This window comes from Balaenoptera physalus, assembly GCF_965194825.1.
Source record: "Balaenoptera physalus genome assembly, chromosome: X".
Lineage (NCBI taxonomy): Eukaryota > Metazoa > Chordata > Mammalia > Artiodactyla > Balaenopteridae > Balaenoptera > Balaenoptera physalus.
Window position 1 is genome coordinate 109,052,487 of NC_138903.1, and position 21,031 is coordinate 109,073,517.

Below are 21,031 nucleotides of genomic sequence, written 5' to 3' on the forward strand. Positions count from 1 at the left end.
TTCTCCAGCCACCATAACATATTTGCATATAACAGGGAGTTTGAAAGAGTCAATAACTTAACCCAAAGCAGTGATACCATTGATGGGAACAACAGGCACAGTGGCAGAGAGGTGGGATTGAGATTTGGGAGACAGAAAGCCAGAACTTTACAGCAGTTTGCATATCACACCCTGTCTACCAGGTATCTAAATGCTAACCTCAACCTTTCTATAATCCTTTTGCCCTCAGGTATACAGATGGTCCCCAAGTTGCAATGGTTTGACTTAGGGTTTTTCAACTTTATGATGGTGCAAAAGCGATAAGCATTCAGTAGAAACCATACTTTGAATTTTGATCTTTTCCCGGGCTAGCGATATGCGATAGAAACTCTCTCGTGGTGCTGGGCAGCGCAGCGCGCCACAGCTCTGTCGGCCACGTGATCACGAGGGTAAATAACTGATATGCCTACAACTCTTCTGTACTCACACAACCAGTCTGTTTTTCACTTTCAGTTCTGTATTCAATCAATTACATGAGATATTCAATACTTTATCACAACAGGCTTCGTGTTACATGATATTGCCCAACTGTAGGCTAATGGAAATGTTCTGAGCACATTTAAGGTAGGTTAGACTAGGCTATGATGCTTGGTAGGTTAGGTGTATTAAATGCATTTTCAACTTAAAATATTTTCAACTTACGATGGATTTATCGGGATGTAATCCCATCATAAACTGAGGAAGATCTGTAGTTTCCCTATGATATTCTACTTTTGAAATGTACTTAACTCAATCTGAGGTAGCAACCAGCAGAGACATATAAATGGAAACTCTCATCACACTCACTTTATGTCTAAGAGATGATAGTGGGACTGTCTGGTTGGCATTTGGGGCACATATTTTGAATGCCTACACCCTTTGTGGAGCCTGAGGGAAGAGTTACTGCCAGAGGGGACTCTGGCTAGTGTCTGTCATCTATATAAACCTAGTTCTCACAGTGAGCTCAGTGGGAGGGTCCTGGCATTTTACTTAAGATTAAAAACACAAAAATAACAACAAAAATTGTCCCCCTTTAATGCTTTCTGTAAACTGGAAACAGAAAATTTATAGACTTTTTAGACATCACATTTCTTTTAGGTTCTTTTGTGAATATCGAATAATTCACTGAAACCTTTGTACACAAGCTAAAAAACCTAAGGCCCATCATTTCTCCATGAGAAGCCAAATGTCCCTGAGGGCATATTCTATTTAAAGAAATAATCCATTTCTCAATTTCTGGCACATGGTTGAACCTGCTGGCAAGGGAGAGGCCAGTTTTCTGTACCAGCTACTGGTGCATGAACTACCAAAATTCCATCATTCAATCTAATTGAGAGAAAAGTCCATTTGAATTAGTAGAGAGCTCTGATTATAGAATATTTGAAAGGAAACAGTTTTTATTGCATATATATATATATATATATATATATATATATATATATATATACATATATTCAGACTAGATGCTCCCAGAGTAGTTCTGCTGAGCTTGTTATAATGAACAGACGGCTCATTACTAATTAGCAATATAATTTACATACAAATAATTCATATAATTTGCTAAAATCTTAACAAGTTTTTCTTAAGTAGGTTAAAATTCTTCCTTATTATCTTCTTTAACTATTTTTTTGTAAGCCTTTTCTTGAAAGGCAGTTGAAAAAATAAATTCAGCATAGCCCAAGTTGAACAATTAACAATTCTGAAGTGGCTAGGACTAATAATAAGGTCTGATTTTAGGTTCTTGAAATGACACAGTCTCTCACACTGTGATAAAGCTTCAAGGCAACAGGTCTCTTTATATGAGTACTGAAGCGGCTTGTTATGAGTAGGACATTTCAAGGGTAGCCACCTGGAGACTAGGGCACCTCAAAGCCATCATTACAATGTTCCTGAGAATCATAAATAGGTACCTTTAAGCTGGACACATGGGCCTATTGACTCAAATATTCTAAACAAATGTCTACCTAAAGGATGGCAACAAAAATGTTTTTGTGAGCAAATCCTTTTCCAGGAGGAAAAGATTTAACTAGTGGTCTTGCTTTCCAGGTCTCTGAGAACCTGGGGAAGCCCTTAGAGAGCAGCTTGGTGGTTGGTGCTTAAGGTTAAATCACTATGGTTATATAGACACCAAGGGAAATTGGTTAAGCTGGCCATGCTTTTCGACCTGTTATAGACACTAGTAAAATAGGCAGTCTAGGGAGGACACATTTTTTTTTTCTTTTAATGTCTTAATGTGGTTGAATTGTACACCTTTGGAAGAAAACTTTTGGACAACTTTATCTCTGAAATATTTTGAGGCTATCATGGAAAGAACAGCCTAGGTGTTCAATGCTTTATTACCTGCATCATCTCACTGGATTTTGAATCTGGATTTATAAATGATGAAGCCTTAGGTGAAGGGTAGACAACTTTCCACATGGCCAGGGTTTCAGGAAGACTTGACAGTAATAGTACAGGGTTGGTTAGAAGATAAACTTGGTTTGACTTAGATGGGGAATAGAGGAAATAAATAACACCAATGACTTTTTTAGATACAGCTTGAAGGAAGATGGGCTTATAAACACTGTATCACTTGAGCCCTGGTTTGACTCATGGCTAGAAGTCGGTATTTGGCCCGCACAACCATCAGAAGCAATATTGACATACCTTCCATCTTGCCGGCTGATGGTAAACCCATAATCACTGTGGTGCAAGAAACTAACATTCACCCCTACTAGAGGGGTTCCATCTACAGCCATCACTTGGCCTCGGATCACACAAGCACGCCTGCAACACAAGATCAAAGGCAAATATAAAAGCATGCTGAAACTAGATTCTAGAAGCCAAGTTGGAGAAAGTTTGGAAAACACAGTTCAGTATAACAAAGAAAACAGTAATTTCACTAACGAGTAGTAACTTCTAATAACATTTTGGTGACGGTATGAATATCTTTTTTTACCAATAAAAATTGGGATTATACTCGGTACAGTTCTGAATCCTGATATTTTTAAGTTGGCAGTATATTATTAACATTGTCCAATGTAATTAGAAATTCCTTAATATATTATTTTGATATTAGATAATATAGCCCTAAAACAGTATTCCTTGTTTAATCCATTCCCTATTTTAGGATATTTAGCTGTTTCTTATTTTTTTCTGCATTGAATTTCTTATTATTTCCTTGGGAGATAGTCCTAGTCGTGGAAAGATACTTTTCTCTTATTAAAATTAATTAAAATGAAAATTAGTTAATACATAAATACACTGTAGACATGACTAAAGTCCCTGCTGACCACCTCCCTCCCAGTTCCTGGTCTTCTCCCCAGAGGTAATCAGCAATATCATTTTGTTGAGGGCATTTTCTATGCATTTACATACATAGGTGTGAACACTTTTAAGGCTCTTAATACATATTGCCAAATTGCTTTTTCTGGAAAAATAATTAAAAAAAAAAAAAAAAGCAGACTTAGTTGGGCAAATTTTAACAGTTAAAGTCTGCAAAAAAGACATGGTCCCTGACTATATAGTACCATGTTTCTCTGGCCCGATTGAAATAAAATATTTCAGGAGATTTTCCCTTTAAACAAACGAGTTTCATCTTTACCAAATAAGGGGATTCCATTAGACTCCCTTAACAGAGCTGTCTCCCAGGGACATAGTCCACTAAAAGGAGTATACTTTCAGCTCTAGCTTGGCCAACAAGTTGTAACAAAGTTTAGGAGCTTGGCAGTTAAGAAGGCCCAGGGGCAACCCCTAAGCACAGTATTTTCACTTGTCTGTTGTTATTGGGGTTGGGGGGAAGGGGTCTCACCAGAGTCCAGTCCTAGCCTTGGCAGCCCTGAGCTCTAGAACATGCATTTTATAGCTGGAGCTGGTAGGGTTGAAGAGGTTGGGCAGGGTCAATGATTTTTCCTAGGGCATTAATGTCATTTTTTTCACCAAGTGAGATTCAGGGTATCCAGGCAAGCTCAATCTTGGATTAAAAGGGGCCATGTTATTTGGGCAAACATGACTTTCCAAAGTAACCATAATAATTCCACCCTGGCATTATACATTCTTTCAATCAGCAAGTCAAGGCAATGTGTCTAAAGGCTCTTGGCCACAAAGATCGTTCAAGAGAAAAAAAAAACTGTGAAAAAGCAAAAGACAGTTACCAGCCAAAGCTTGTGTTATATGTTATAGCCAATAAACATCACTACTAAATTCTACTGCAATCAGAGGAACTGGGATATGTTATACTGATAGGATTTATCCTGCATCACCTAAAGCCTTCCCCCAACACAAACTATAAGCCATTAAGTACTGCACAAAGCTAAGCTAGTATAATTGTTGCTATTAGTGTCTTTATTGAGCTCTTCAGACCGACATTCCTAGTTCTGACATAAATTAGTGGGTTTCTTCTTTCCAATGAGCTGTCCATCTTATGAATTCTGTAAATAATGGTTCTGAATGGCATGCAAATGGCACACTGGCACTTGCTTTGCCTTGTCTGATTCTTCCAGTTCCTTTTTGGGGAGATTTTGAAATTGTGAGATTTTGAAATCCCATTTGCTCTAATAGAGAAGATATTTGAAAGTCACCGAGTTCTGGATTTTGAACTAATCCTGACAGATCTGGTCCCTGGTTCTAAATCCAATGTAACAAGACATGAAAAGAGAAGGATGTCTCTAGTTTTATACAGTAACATTTTGAAGGTCTTTACAAAGCAAAATTTGACAAACTGGGTATAGATTAAGTAGAAACCAGCTGAGAAAATCTCCTGCAAACTACATAGGGATCGGAGCCAGAGGGGCTGAGAAGAGACGTGCATTAGTGAGGCCACCTTCATTTGAAGATCAGTTCAACATTGCTTCCTGAGCCCTATGTGCTGACGGCTTTTGGGGGTGTGTGGTAGGGGGTAATTATGAACTTGCCAAGGCTTTACCAGTTAACAAGGTGGGCTTTTCAACAATGATGCCTACTTAGGTGGTCGCTGATTGCCTATTGGCAAGACAATTCTACACCCGCTTATTTTATTTGTTCACATTAATCTAGACATTGTGTCTTCCCACAGCTGTACTAGGCTCAGTTATTTTTGTTTTTATTTTGTCAAGCCTAGTTGACATTATTTGCTCATATTTTACGACAGACACAGACCTGTCTCTTCTCTTTGCTGTTCTTTTATTTTCTATACAGCTTATATTTATGAAGGATCCAGGCTGGTGAGTGAAAGTCTCATAAAAGTCATCATTATTCTGTGCACTTCTCTTGTATTCTTCTCTTCCTTCATTCTGTATCTCATTCTGAGTAGACTTGTCTTTTGACTCCTCTGCTCTTTAATATTCCTCATATTTTATGAAGCACACAGATTTGTGTGATAACGACTCATCAAAGTCATCATTATTCAAGACATTGTCTACCTGTTCTTCTTCTCATTCGTTTCACTCATCATTCATAAATAATGCGCAGACTTGTCTTTCAACTCCCCTACTTTTTTTATTCCTCATATTTTATGATCCACACCAACTTACAGCATATGATAAAGCCCCATAAAACTTATTCTTCTACATTTATCAGCACTGAACTCTCTTTGTAATGTATTAGACTTTAAATGTTCTAAGATTCCCTGTATCTTGCTGCATTTGCTTCCATTATTTACACACTCCATGTCATCCATTTCTCACAAGAATAACTCTTAGCTCCTTTCATTCCTGGGTTACTAGTACTTACTATAATCTTTGACCAACATCAGTCATCCTGCATCAGTATAAGTTGTCTAAATTTCGGGACAGTATTATTCTTTTTTAATTGGCAGTAATTTGGATTGGCACTGCATGCAGAAACCTAGGAAACAAATCTTCTCAGGCAAACTCTCCATTTCAAAAAGAATGCTCTCAAGTCTGCTCGCTTCCCCAGGCTACTCCAGCTCCAGATGGCCCTTAGGGAACCTTTAGATATTGTCTTGGCAGATATGGTGTATTGTGCCACTTCGTACAGCACAACTGCCACTTTCTGTGCTCTAGCTTCTAAACTCAATTTTCTTCATAATTGTGGGTGGTAGCCTTGTATCTGCTTTATTTTTCCTGATTTACGCAACCACTAAAATATACTTTCTCCCCCATGTATATAATCTGTTTGTTTATGTTTCCAATATCCAAGGTGGCCTGCATAATTCACCTTTTTCCTAGGTTAGATCCTTGCTGAAGTAGTGAGGCGTCTATGGCTGGGGTCTGTCTTCAGTAATCCCACACTCCTACTTTCCGTGTTTTTTGTCATGCCCAATTGCGGTGCCTCCCTGTTTCCTGTCCAGCTTCTTCAAATCACCCTTTAAGTGAGGCAGCCATACTTGGCCTGTCCTTGGTCTGTCCTGAGGAAACATCTTGAACTCTTAAACTTTTGCCACATGAAAAAGTTCAACGTGAGTCCTAAACCTTTAAGGACCTGTCTTTTCCTGAAACTTTTTCAATTAAATAATATACGGAACTCTTCTGAACCTTTCAAACTGGATTACAGAAGCTACTGTCTGGACTATCATGAGGCTGGCCCTGCACATGTGTAGAGCAGGTATGTGCCCAGTGTGACTGTCTTTTGTGTTGGTTGTGTGTGTGTGTGTTTGTGTACTCTCAATGGCGGGTACTGCATGCTTTCCATCTTTGTCCGGGGCTCTTCTTCTTTGATCCACAGACTTGGATGGGATATTTTGCTTCCCTGAACCTCTAAAAACAAGAACTTCTCCCTGCTATTGTGGGTTAGAGGAAGATAACTTGAACTTGGATGAACATGTCCAATGTGACTTTAAAAACATGTATGGAGAAGATCAAGCTGTCTACCTGCTGTCACTACGCTAAAGCAGCAACCTCAGAGGAACTGCTTCTCCCTTTAACTAAACGCTGAATCCTCTAGGTGTTTGGAGCTTGGTCTGAAGAACAGGGCATCTTGGGAAATGCAAGTCAGAATACACTTTACCGAGAGCCTTATTTAACTAACAAGCTGCTTGTTAGACAGTTCTGACGCAAAAGGTCTAATTCATTCTGTATTTGCTATTTTCGTGGCATAGTCAAATTATCCCTAGCCTTCAATAAATTCTTGGTTTCATTTTCCTCTTCCCTTTGTTGTCTTTTGTCTTCGGTGTCAAATTTCCAATATTCATTCAACACCTCAGGCAAAAAACATTAACCTCAAGCACAAAAGTTGGTTTGAAAAACAAGGCTGAAAACTAAATTGCTGAAAGAAGATGTAATTTACTGCATGGTATTTCTGATTAAAATCTTTCGTAAGGAAGATGAGGCTCAAGGGCTAGGGAAGTTACAGCTATTTGCTTTTGTTGCTAACAGGAGCATAAGCAACCTTTGAAGGGTAACATTCACAATCAAGGACCTGGCCAGCAGGGGATCTAGCAGCAGGTGGACAGGTTAGGTTGTTTTTTCCACAGGAACAGATGAAATCCTTTCCACAGCTGACAGCTCTGGTCAAGAGATAGCATTGAGAAGGACTGGGCTGAGAGAGGCTACGTGAATCCTCTGCTCAGTGGCGTTGGAATCCTGCCCTGTAAATTCCTCTATGAGTTGTCAGTTGGTTCAAATCTCCAAGGGACAGAAACCTGCTGCATATGAGGTGTGGTTTCATGGTTCTCCTGACATCTTCTCCGCGGGCTTATTATACCGTAACGTTCCACAGCTGTAGATTGTGTCATCTGGGCTAAATCACTGCTGCTTCTGGGTGCGCTACTGGAATGCAAATACCTCTGAGCGGTTGGGACAAAGGGCTTATGATGCCCTCTTATCCACCGTGGCACACGATGAATAAAGGATCTTCTTTTAAGAGTGTAATTTGGGGACTGTAGTATTGGTCCTCAGTCCTTTCTGGTTATCTTTCTCTCGTATACACCAGTGACTCTCAAACTTGATCATGCACCAGAATCACCTGGAAGGCTTGTTAAAACACAGACTGCTGGGCCTACCCTCCAGAGTTTCTGATTCACAGGTCTGGAGTGGGGCCTGAGAATTTGCATTTCTTGCAAGTTCCCAAGTGATGTTGATGCTGCTGAAGACAGAACTTTAGGGAAAGCAAAAACAGTATATACTCAGCCAATTAAGGTGTATGAACTCCTGAGGAAGGAGCCAGGAGGCGTAAACCATATGTATAAAGGCAGGCAAGTCACCAACTGGTTCACAATCTCACCATTATGAAATCTGTGAGGCATGAATTTTTAATACTTCCATACAAACCTCTGGAATAGGGTTTGCAAAACTGCAGTTTGGGGAGTCATGTTGAAACTGTCATGACAAAGTGGTGGTTGGACTACAAGATGAACTGTAGGATCCCTTCAAACCCAGAGATTATGAAATGGAAAAATATGTCTTAACCTGATTTATCTGTCCCAAATAAATGTTAATTTCTTCCCCAGCCCTATTATTCTCATTAGTGCTCATATTTGTGCTATCGCACTTGTCACAGCCTGCCTTGGATGAGAGTTATAGGTCTGTCTTTCTTATTAGATAGTCACTCCAGGGTAAGGACAGTATGAATTTCCTCTGTCCTTCCCAGTGCCTGGTGTACACAGCATGTGCTCAAGAAAGCTCCATCGAATTTCAACTCAAATATTTTTATATGAAGTTGTAAAATACTTCCAGCCTATCCCACAGCACTACTTCAAGGGTTTCAGAGACCACTTTGAGGTTCCTGTGTAACAGTTCATTTATTAGAAGCCAGCATCCTGGATTGTGAATTACGACCTTCTCATCATGAGAGTTTTGTCTGATAATTGACTACTTCAGGGAATTAAATAGTACCCCTGTGATTGGAAAGAATGAATGGTCCTCCTCAAATGCTTAATTTATGAACACTAGCCCCATTATTCCTTTATGTACAACCATGTAATTACAACTTGGTATTTCATAACTCAAATACATTTGAGAGTTCTAACATTCAGATATTTTGGGGGTTTCCACACATCACATGCTAGTTTTTTTTTTTTTGATGTATATTATCTAAGCTGGTACAGTACCATGAAAACATTTACTTCTATAGCATAAACCTGTTTTCACGTTCTGAAAATATGAATGCAGTGAATGTTCATATGCAAACCCAATAAAATCTCATTAGTTTTTAGTTAAATAGAGCAGGCTGATTTAATCCTACTCAGTTGGTCACTAGCCCAAATAAATAATACCTACCAAATGGGTAACATTAAAAGCAGCTGGGAGCATTACCCATCAACATTCTAGGACTTTGGGAAAGGTGGTGCTATTGCAAATGCAGATAGCTTTTTAAGCAGAATTATTTTCCTCATGGCTAGTGATGTTTCAAGTAAAACAAAATGGGGGCACTCACCCTGAGGTAGGGTGCCTATTTTCCCATCTGCCCTGGTAATTGCTTGTCAAAAGTAGGCTTGCTTTGGATGCCTGAAATCCCCGAAGTAATGGGAAAAAGATCAAGTGTTTTGAAGCAATAAGAAAACTGACAACACAGTCACATTTTCAGGACTGCAGAAGTGCCAGTTTGCTTCATTTAGACACATGATTATTTTTGTCCGGAATTTGAATCCTGAAATATTTGCCCTGGAAGGCCATGCAACTCTTGAATAGTCTCAAGTTTTATTTTATTTTTTTGGTTGGTTTGTTTTTGTCCTGTTTTCCACATTACTCAAATGGTTTATCTTTGTAATCAGCCTTATGGGGTTTTGTTAACCTCATTAACCTTTCCTGTCACTTCTCTGTGAATCTGCCCTTCAAATAATGGATAGTCGTTAAATACAGGGCAAGTCTGTCTTGTTGGCTATAGCCTGGCCATGGATTACTCTTCCCTCCAGGAGGAAAAAGTGTGGCCTAACTGTCCACGCCAGTTCCAGCTCTGGCTTGTTAATAATCATCGATGTGACTTTTCCTAAGAAATGGGATTACTCTCAGCCTCCTTTGTTCCTTATGGAAAGTGAGAGTGATAGTTCTTCCCTGTCTTATCCCCAGTCACCTCACAAAGATGCTGTAACAGTAAAGTAACCCAGTAAAGTGATTGTCTTTTGAACTGGACCTTTCAAATTATATTCTATTATGTACCCTATATATATATTATATATATATAAAATATATTATATATATATATGTGTGTGTGTGTGTTTGTATAAATAAGATATTAAGCACTTACTATGAGCCAGGTACCATTCCAGGCACTTTCCTTATTTTATTTCACTTACCATCAATATAACCCTGAGTAGGTACTACTATTAGCCTGTTTTAAAAAATGAGGAAACACATTCAGAGAGGTTAAAAAAATTGCTCAAGGGGCTTCCCTGGTGGCGCAGTGGTTGAGAATCTGCCTGCCAATGCAGGGCACATGGGTTCGAGCCCTGGTCTGGGAGGATCCCACATTCCGCGGAGCAACTGGGCCCGTGAGCCACAATGACTGAGCCTGCGCGTCTGGAGCCTGTGCTCCGCAACAGGAGAGGCCGCGACAGTGAGAGGCCCGCGCACCGCGATGAAGAGTGGCCCCTGCTTGCCGCAACTAGAGAAAGCCCTCACACAGAAACGAAGACCCAACACAGCCATAAATAAAAATAAATAAATTAAATATAAACACTGGGTTCAATTAACTGCCCATCCATTAAAAAAAAAAAAAAAACTATCTTTGCTCCTTCTGTTCATTGGCCGGCCAAATACTTAAAAAAAAAAAAAATTGCTCAAGATAACGCAGCTAGTAAGTGGTAGAAATGGTGGACGTCTTTTGACTTGGACTCTAAATGGCCTAAGCTGTAGATTTTTTTAGTCAAGATGTAAATAATGTGGCTACAGATGAAAAGAAAGTGCTCACCCACAAAGATGGCGCTATCCATAGGATGTCACTACTTTGTAGACATTTACCAGCTGCTGAGCACTTTCTACGTGCAGGGTGTATGGTGGAGATGCACCACAAGATGTCATTCGTTCTTTCTCCCTAGACTTGCATTGACTCTGCCCTCTCCAGGGACAAGATGACAGAACTAGCTAGAGTCACTGAAAGAAAATCGTATGGCTGAGAAGTAGGTATTAAGGATTTGAGCCTTTCGAATTTCAATCCTAATTGAGCAGTAAGTAAGATAGATAAAATATTAGAAGACACCTATTCACACCGAGATAAGCTGTAGACAGCTACTGGTATTACTAATCACCATTATTAAGCACCTCAGAACATCTGAGTTTCAAAATATCACAAATAATCAACTGAACAGCTTTTGAAAGATTTGTGCTCAGATTTCTTTGCCCAAGAGCATTTGCAAAGAAGTGAAAGTCACACATTCTTTCTTTTTTGGTACCTTTAGGTGTTGACTGCTGATTTCAGGAGCTAGTCAGCACTATAAATCTTGGAACCTTCAGCACTTTGTAAGTTTTTAAATGTCTTGAACATGTTTCCTGAACTTTAGCATTAGACAAAATAGTTGTCTGAAAATCAGGACATCCCATCTTCACACATGTAACACCTTTCACATAAACGAGATCAAAGTGCTTTATTAGCAAGTAGCAACAATCTTACTTCTCACTTGGGACAACTACAGAAGTGATAAGCAAAGGAGGTTGGTTAGGAAAAGCAACATGGGAAGACAGACAGACTCACAAGGAATCATGGCAGAGCCAAACCACTCTTGGGTTCCTTTTCCAAATGTGGGCAGGTTATGTGCAGTGCCTCACTTTAGAAAGGAAGGTGAACACAAGATAGATTTGCAGGTGCTGATGCCTTAGAAAGAGCTTCCCCCAGTCCTTAGTTTATTCAATTTATTCAGCAATTGTTGCATTGTGTGTTTATCAACCCCTAGTTGTGTACCTGATATAATGTCTTTCACATTCTTAAGATTAAAAATACACAAAGATTTGCCATTAGTAAGTATACTTGGAGGTCCTTAACTACTAGATTCATGAGAAAGTTAAACACACAGCATATGAATTCAAATTTGTTCCTCAGCAAAATTATGAATGATTAGGTACAGGCCTTCTGGGGGATACCTGTACATAGACTGTGAATGTTAACTCAATGAATGCTTTAATATTGTAATAACATTGCATTTCCTTATAAATATTCTAAAATATAAGCTTTCCTTACCTCTTCTTTTTCATAATTCCAAATCAGGATGTGGTTTCTACGTAGCTGATTTCTTTTAGGGTCAACACTAATTGATGACAATCTGCTATTTTTTAAAATTCTTTTCATGACTTAAATGGTCGAGGGCTGTTGCTGATTTCTCTTTCTAGAGGCCATTCAGTTTGTCTGAGGTATTCAGTTTTTCTCAATGTATTCCTGAAGGACAGGCACCCCATCCATTTATCAGTAAAACCTGGTACAATAACCAGTATGTAGTAATTCCTTGAGAAAGGTTTGTTCTACCTTTCTGTTTCACACAATGCCACAGAATCTTGATTCAGTGGGCCCTAAAAGTGACAGCCAGGCTCTGGATTGTGTGATAAGCTGCTGCAGAAGGGTCCAGGTGGCAGGAAACATTCTTGCCAAGGTCATCTAACATACAGATGAATGCTATGAGCTCTCTGCTCTAGTGTCATCTGCCCAGAAAGGATTTCCCAGACCACTCTGTCTAAAATGGTCACTCTCTGTCCCTAAATTTTCTTTATCTCGTTTGACAGTACTTATACCTACCTGACATTTACCTTTTTCATTATTGTCAGTTTTCCTCACTAGACTGTATGGGGAAGGCAATTTGTCTGCTGTAGGCCAGAGCCTAGGACAGTGCCATTACACGAACCAAGTAAACACTGCCATGTTCATCAATCTCAAGAGTGAAATGATTAATCTTCCCCGATGTGGATTATCTTGAAAGAAACTGTAGGATCTATCACTACAAATGACACCAAAGTGTGGTTAAATGGGAATTTTTTTCAGTGTGGTAAATGGGAATTTTTTTGGATGATTTTTTTTCCCCTTGAATTCATCTGTTTAACACAAACATTTCAAATTGTACTAAAATTATTTATAGGCCCAGATGTCAAAGGATGAAACTTCCTGCAAATAGTTAAGCTGCTCACCGTCCAAATAAGCTTTGTATTTTTTCTTGCAAGTCATCCAAGAGTCTCCTGTGAGTATCAATTTTAGCAGCTCCTCAAGCTCACTTGAGTCAATTAGTCCCACCCCTGAGTTTCTGCTGAAAACTTCCAGGTCAGTCTCACTTCTGTAATTGCTTAATGACTTTGTCTCATTTGCTAGAATACCTTGTCTTACATCCATTACGGTTACCTGACTGCTTCATCAAAGCAGTCGAATTTGGGACCCTGAGTTGATGAACCCCAAGCTCCCTGATGTTCCATTATCCACAGAATTTATTGCAATTTGTAATTCATTTAATTCTTTATGTATCTACTTGATGTTTTGACTGCTTCCACCACTAGAATGTAAAGGGAGTTCTGTGAATAAGGGGACTCTGTTTCTTTCGTTTACCTCCACCTGCACAGTTCCTGGCACAGAGTGGGTGACTCAAGAAATATCTGTTGAATAAATGAGTGAACACGCATCCTCATAACTTTATAAAAATGAGTTGATAGGAGGATATCAGATTACATTAGAGACAGCAGAGGACTTTGGTATCTCTTGTAGAGAAATTTAAAGTTCTCAGTTACTCTGGAAATACTAATATTTCAATAAAATGTACATTTAAAAAAACAGTAATTTGTATCTGTCAAGTATGGTTATTCTTAAGTCTTCATCAAATCCGAGATCAACAGCAATGATCATCTTCCTGCAACCTTCGCCTTAACCTCATTCTTGATTTAAGAACTCATTTTGCCATTCACAGGATTTCAAATGGTATACGTTCCCAGATCAATTAAGTGCAGAAAGGCATATTTTATTAAACAAGTTATGATAGTAATCATGGCTGTTGCCAGGTATCATGAATAATCAGGTGCATGAATCAAGATTTCATTATTGAATGGGGTATAGTAAAGGAAGGGAAGGACTTGGGTAGGTAAAGAGTTTGCCAAGAATGCCAGGCTCAAGGCATTTGTGGTACCTCAATTTGTTTTGGGGTGCTTGTCTTTGGTTTTCTCATGAGCTGGAACACCAAAGTGAGCCAGTTCACAGCAGTATTCCTACTGACTTCCTGATATTGCTCCTTATTTTCTAATTTTTTCTTGGTTTCAAATTTTGATTATCTAGCCCACTGAAGGCAGAGAAGATTATTGATGCTTACACAAAGTTATAAATGATGTCAATTATGGACAGGCTCTGGCAGTGGTGGAATGTCTCATAAGTTAAAGAAAAAGAGTAATTACTTTGCTACTGTTATATAATCACTTCATCTTTTATGAATTTGTTCCTGTGCTATTTGGAGAACAGTAATCTTACCTTTAGGCTGCTTCTACATTTGGGAATTGACTTATTTGAGGTCCTAATATCATCTGTGTGTTCTAGGCAACCAGAAAGAGTTTTTCATTAGCAAATATGAGAAGAGCACTTCAATATCACTACAACTAAGCCACTCACTCATTCACGCATTTTCTTACCAATTTTCTGCCAGATGCTGTGTTCGGATCTGGGGATACAGTGGTATGGTAGATTAAGGATGGCCACAAATTCTTTGATACTTCTCTCCGCTAGAGGTAGGATTTATGACCCTCCCTTTGAATCTGGACAAGCTCTGTGACTACTTTGATAAACAGTATGTAACACAAGGGACACTGGGACAATTTCTGGACCCAGGCCTTAAAAGACTGGCATCGTGTTGTTTCCTGTCTCTCGGAACGCTCCCTCTTGGAGCCCTGAGCCACCATATTAGAGCTCTGACAAACTCGAGACTGGCTGCCATGCCCATAGGAAACCCAAGTAGAGAGGCTGTAGGTAGAAAGAGGGATTCCTGGCTGCTGTCCAGCTGTTCCAGCCCCCAGCTATTTGAGTTATCCCAGCTGAGAGCCCAAATATCATGGAGAAAAGACAAGTCATCCTGGCCATACCCTGTCTGAATTTCTTTCTTTTTTCCCTGCCCGGGAAAAAAGAAAAGAATTTCTTTTCTTTTTTCTAACCCACAGAATCATGAAATGTAATCATAATAAATTGTTTTAATCCATTATGTTTTGGAGTAGTGTGCTACACAGTGATAGATAATCAAAACAGGGAGAGAACAAATCAGACTTGATCCTTGTCCTCAAAGAACTTAGATTTTAGCAATGAGGACAGTTCAGAACTTAAATATTGCACATCCCAGTATGGAGCAAGAAATTGAAATACAGCAACTTCACAGAAAGTTAGCACTAGAAGAAACCTATCATCCTGCTCAACCTCTTCATTTTGTAGCGTGTTAACAGTGCTGTCATGTGCTTAGTGCTGGATTAAGTTTGGTCCCAACTCTAGAACTTTTCAACTAAGGCTAGGGATCCCACCAGGAGCAGGCACAAGAGGCGGCCACAACCACACCCAGCAGCATTGCTGCAAAGTTTTAGATCTTTAAATTGTTCTTAAAACTTACTCTACGTGACCAACAGTCGTCAAATGCCTCTCAACATACACGTCTTTCTCATAGAAAGTGGACATTTTGCTTCTACTATGGTGGGACCTGGGGGTTTATCACTCTAAGATGTGAGGCGGAATGCACACCAACTTATTCATGAGGTGTCCACAGGTCCCCCAGTGAACTAAGGGTGGAAATATCCTTCCATTAATGTGGTTTTTAGTTTATGTTCGGTCACTTTTCTTCTCTTTTTAAACCAACACAGCAAAGGTTCAAAAATTAAGAGTTAAGATTGGATTTTTAAAGACTCTCAAGGAAACAGATCAGAAAGAAAAAAACGAACACTTGTGGCCTTTCCATGAAAAGCTATAGAAGCTGTGTAGTACAGAGGTTACGAACTCAAAGGCCAGCAGGGCCAGGCAGGACCTTAAAAGTGAGGGAAGTGAGTCAGGTGCAGGGGAAACAGTGAATGGTGAGCTAGAGAGGCATGTCATAGTCATTCCAGAGGGGTAACTGGCCCTCAGCTCTAGATGGCCTCTACCAGAGATGTCAAACTTTGTCAATTTTCTAGAGAAGGAAGACATTCCAATTTTTATGTTAGATCTCTTCGTTTCTAAATGTTGGGCCAAACAAAATACATCTGTGGGCTGATATTAAGCAATGCCTGATGTAGACACTTGACATGGATTGATGTGGGGATCAGCCTCTCGTGGCTACAAAACAGACAAATGAGTTTGGCCAGACCTTGCTGTCAGCGGTTGCACTAACCCTGGTAGGATTTTGTTTTTTAAATGCACTTCTCCATTAGGGATGATGAGTGAAATGTCTGGCTTTGCAAATTACTGCTGTCGTTTAGTTTAATGTACTCTTGTTTTTACATATTTATAAAAACCTTTTACATTATTAATAGTGATTAAATGCTTAGACACTGAAGATCAATAATGCTTCTGTTCACCTATTTACATTATTAAAAAGTAATAAGTCATACAGGGCACGTAGAATATGTGGTTTACTTTGTAGTCATGTTTGGAGTCGACTGAAAACAAGAAACTCAGGCTACAGGGTAAAATGTATTTAAGGAAAAAATGGTAACTGACTTGGGCTTGCTGGAGACTCTACCGTGGGCAAGTGGCATGTTCCCAGTGACATTACACCATCAGAGGCACAGGAGGTCTACGTTCCATGTGCTCTCACATGCCAGTGCAGCAAACTCAGAACAAGAAAGGCTGGTCTCACTTGGATGCACAAGGATGCACAGTTATTTAACCTTTATCTGTCCTTGCAACAGTTAGTCACCTATATGCCACCATCTTTAGCTCAAAGGCCTCTGATGGTGGCAACACTCAGCAGCAAGTCCTCCGTGCAGGTCACATTTTGCCAGTAGGCAAACGAGCCCCTTGGCAATGCCTTCTTCATCCACCTACTCAGCTATCACTCAGTTATGTGGCAAAAGCCAAAGAGGAGAATGGTTCCCCTGATTATAGTACCTAGATCTGTCTGAGGACAGCAACCCCACAGTCAGAGATGGATAAGGGTCATAAGTCTTCAGCAGAGCTTTCTAAGTAGCCAAAGTGGCTCAGCACAGTGGTTTAGAGGTCAGGCTCTCAGTATGAATCTGCTTGGTTTCAAATCCTGGCTCTGACACTCACTGGTTGTGACCTTGGGCAAGTGACTCACTTGAAATCTCAGTTCTTGTTTTCTCACCTGAAAAGTGGGGATCATAATGGTGCCTACCATATCGGGTTTTTGTAAGGATTAAATGAGATAACACATGTAAAAGCTTAGTAAGAGACCTGACACATAAGAAGTGCTTAATAACAATTTACACGTAGCAAAAGGCCTGTTTTACCAGTTGTTTAAAAGTGTTCTTCTACCAAGAAGCTCATTACCATTGACTCGGAGTTTGTAAATAATGTCACTGAAATGTGTTAAAATGAGCTGGATTTTACAATATCACTTGGTTTCTAAGTTTCTTGTGTTAACCCAGATGTCATTCATCCAGTATAAATGAAATCTGAGTCACTAGGCTCATTTAAGGACAAGTTGAAATGGGGCAGCAGTGGTATAACAGAAAGATTACAAGAGTTGCTACAATACAAACTTGCTGGCTGTGTGATGTTGGGCAAGTTATTTAATCTCTCTGAAGCTCAATTTCCTCATATATAAAATGCACCAAGACAATACCTACTTCACAGGGATACTGTGAGGATAAGATGAAATAATGTATGCTTGAGAGCTGCACAAACTAAAAAGTACTATGGAGATGTAAGAGCTTGTACCTGTTATTACTTATACTCTACGTGATCAGAGTTGGATTTATCTTATCCAGAGATAACCCGAATAACACTGCATGCATTGATTTTTTAAAGGAAATGTAGTTAGATTGCTTGTCCTCAACTGTTTCCCTTGGAAAAGGCCTGCACCTTTTCTGACAGATTAGACATGTGTGTCAGAGCGGAGACCACTGGATGAAGGAGACCGTCGTTCTGAATTCAAATGTGACTTACAGAGCCAAATGATAACTTGGAGCCTTTTACAAAAGAATGAGGAAAACTCAATCAAACCAGGAGGAGGAGAAGGGCATTAAGTACCACAAGTAATAGGCTTGTTCACTCTGTGAGTGGCTGGCAAAGCTGCTGAAGCACGAAGCTGAACCGCAGGGGCTGGAGTTTCTCTTCACTTTTCTGAGTTTATTGCTCAAACGCCCTCCTCTGGATCACAATGACTTGGTTCCTGTCCCTCTCAGGTCCTGACTTTCTCCCTTTACTTGAGTTCAGTGAGTCATTTAATACATATCTCCGTGTCATGGCGGTGGTTATTTCATTTACCTCTTTTTTTTTTCTTTTGGACTGACTTTTCCTTAAGCATGAAGAATGCTTTTTGTTTCCTTTGTTCCTCTGGTGTGCAATAAGTAAGTCTTCACTATCTCAAGAATTACTTTGACTACAGCCATTTGAAATTACCCCAGAGTTGTTATCGAGCTGGGGGAAATACTTCAAAATGGGGATGACTGAGTCTCTTGGGAGAAGGCAAACTTTGACTAGATCCCCTGGCAGAAAAGGCATTTCTTGTGATGCATTGGCAGTTGGTTTGGGGTTCTGTCAAAGATTTAAAAGGTTAGAACTGCACGTAATAAACATAATGAGAAAGTTTTAAGTTTCAATAACAGTTCTAGTGTACAATCTGTGAGAAGGATGCTGAGTGTTTTAAATTTCCATGCACATCATTTTTTTTCCCTTTCCTAGTGCGTATAGGTCAAGATTGAGTTGTAGTTTTCTTAGATTATCACTCATATCAATATAAGCTCTTGACCGAGTTTTTCTTGGAGCCTGATAACACCCACCAGGATGCAACTGAGTGGGTGGGATGTAAACAGGAGCTCCTGGACAAATATTTCCCAAGTTTGTTTTTTTTTTTTTTTAAGTTCTGTTTGTAATAGTCTAGAAGCTAGTGAAATATGAGAAACAGAGTGAAGGGAAGAGTTTATATTCCGTGCTTGGGGGAATATTTTTCTCTTTTTTCCTTTGGTCCTTGTTGTGTCTGAAGTGAACCTGCAGCTGCCACAGCCATCTTCCTACCAACCTAAGAATGAAGCTTATGCTGAAGATGGTAGAGTAGAGAAATGGAAAGGACCTGGGGCCTAGATGATGTTACTGAACCCTTAGGTCAGCCAACCCCCAAACCCCCCAACTGCTGGACTTTCTATTCTGAGAGATAAACATCCTTATAGTTTAATAATAATATTTAAACATGTTGAATTGTGGCATGAACAAGGCATGAACATTTTTAAGAGATCAGAAATGTTGACTTCAGTGACTTACTTATATCTAGTGCTAATGACTAAAATAAATCATTGCTGAAGATGCAGCTGAGAAGAACAATGAGCAAACTCATGTTATTACACTTCAAACAAGTAAGTTAGTGTTTTAAAATTTCTTCATCGAATGGGTTGGACTTCGGTCTCAGGTCTTTAGTGACAATTCACGCATTTGAGCTTCCCTAGAAGACAGATTTTCACAAGTCTTGCATTTCACATTGGGACATCAGACTCACCCAACTCTTTCATATGGAAACATTTTACACCATGGAATAAAACTTAAAATTTGGCTTTTGAAATTCAAGAATTTTTCAAGGGATCAATCCGGAAGCTGAACAATAAATTTGTAAATTATACTTCTGTTTTTGTCATTAAAAGCCCCATTTATACCTTACTACGAATAATACACATCATGTGTTGTGTGTCTGTGTGTGTGTGTGTGTGTGTGTGTGTGTGTGTTTGTGTGTGTGTATCTTCCTTTCACGGTTAAGGAAAAACATGACCACTGTTCATTAAGGAATAAAATAAATACATATATACCTGCTGTCAAATGAGATCTCTGGAGGAATGACATGAGTACTGTCCTTGCCAATGAGGAATTTGATTCGATCATAGAAGAGTCTTGAAGTGTGCTGAGAGAAGAGCGGTTGGCTTTGCTGAATGAGGTCAAGAGGATCTGGTGAGCCTTGGCAGAGAGGACTTACATAACAGTTGCTTTGTTGACAACAGTCGGGGTCCACACAGTCAGTCAAACCATCTGAAAAGAAATTTTTGAAATTTAGTGTCAAGAGAAACAACATAGTTAATAACATGCACGAATGGAGAAATATCCAGAATATAGCCAAAGGTAACGGTCCACATTTTGAGTTTAGAATCTATTAAATTCACATGTCTCTCATGAATTACCACCCACTCTGAATTTACATGGCACACCAGTGAAATTCAAACTATTTTGTTCATAAATCTTTCCTGAATCCTCCAGCAGTACTACATTGTTTAGCATTTGAAGAGAGTATTCTGTTAGTTATCACTCTTTTGAAGTTTCTTTCTTCCTCAGCAAGACCATTTCTCCGGGATTGCAACTATTTCTTATAATTTTTTTGAATTTCTCACATCATGTACATTTATGAACACATAATTAACAAATGCTTGCCAACCTGAATTTGTATTTTAAAAAATTCTCCCAATATACTTGTCTATTCCTAATTCCCACAATAGAAGCTGGTATTCTGATGGTGACAAAGTGTCTAAAGCAGGGCAGTGATTTTCAAATGTGTAGTCAATTACCTGGGGAGTTTATAAAATTTGTATATTCTTGAGTCCCACCTGTTGAAGCAGAATTTCTTCAGAGTCCAGGATTATGCCATATTTAATCTGAGTGATTCTGAAGCATACTAAATTTTCAGAACCACTTTTTTAGGAATCTGTAGAAGTGACTAGAGCTTACTTGTTCCTAACTGCAGTTATTTGAAGCAAATACTAAGAGATTTTCAGTATATAGTGATGAATGGCTCTCTTTCATTTCCTAGGCCTTCACCATTTACTCCAGACTCCTGAATCCATGGTTGTTCCAACAAATAAATCACATAAAAGCTTCATTCTTTGGTAGAGGAATGATGTGGGACACAGGGGTTACAGGAGGAGGGGAGACTGTTGAGAACCTGATATAGTTGTCCCTTGGTATCCGCGGGTGATTGGTCCCAGGACCCCCGTGGATACCCAAATCCGAAGATGCTCAAGTCCCTTATATAAAATGGCACAGTATTTGCACATAACCTATGCATATCCTCCCGTATACTTTAAATCATCTCTAGATTACT

At 39.3% G+C, this 21,031-nt stretch overlaps 1 protein-coding gene across 1 annotated transcript in view; it reads right to left on the reverse strand.

The window, feature by feature from the left end:
- Positions 1-21,031, reverse strand: part of TENM1 (teneurin transmembrane protein 1) — a 569,033-nt gene that overhangs the window by 148,137 nt on the left and 399,865 nt on the right. The window contains exons 15-16 of the mRNA XM_082446781.1: positions 19,752-19,968; positions 2,665-2,784 (exon numbers count right to left, since the gene is read on the reverse strand). Coding sequence (XP_082302907.1) covers positions 2,665-2,784; positions 19,752-19,968 — 337 coding nt within the window. The remainder of the gene's footprint in view (positions 1-2,664; positions 2,785-19,751; positions 19,969-21,031) is intronic.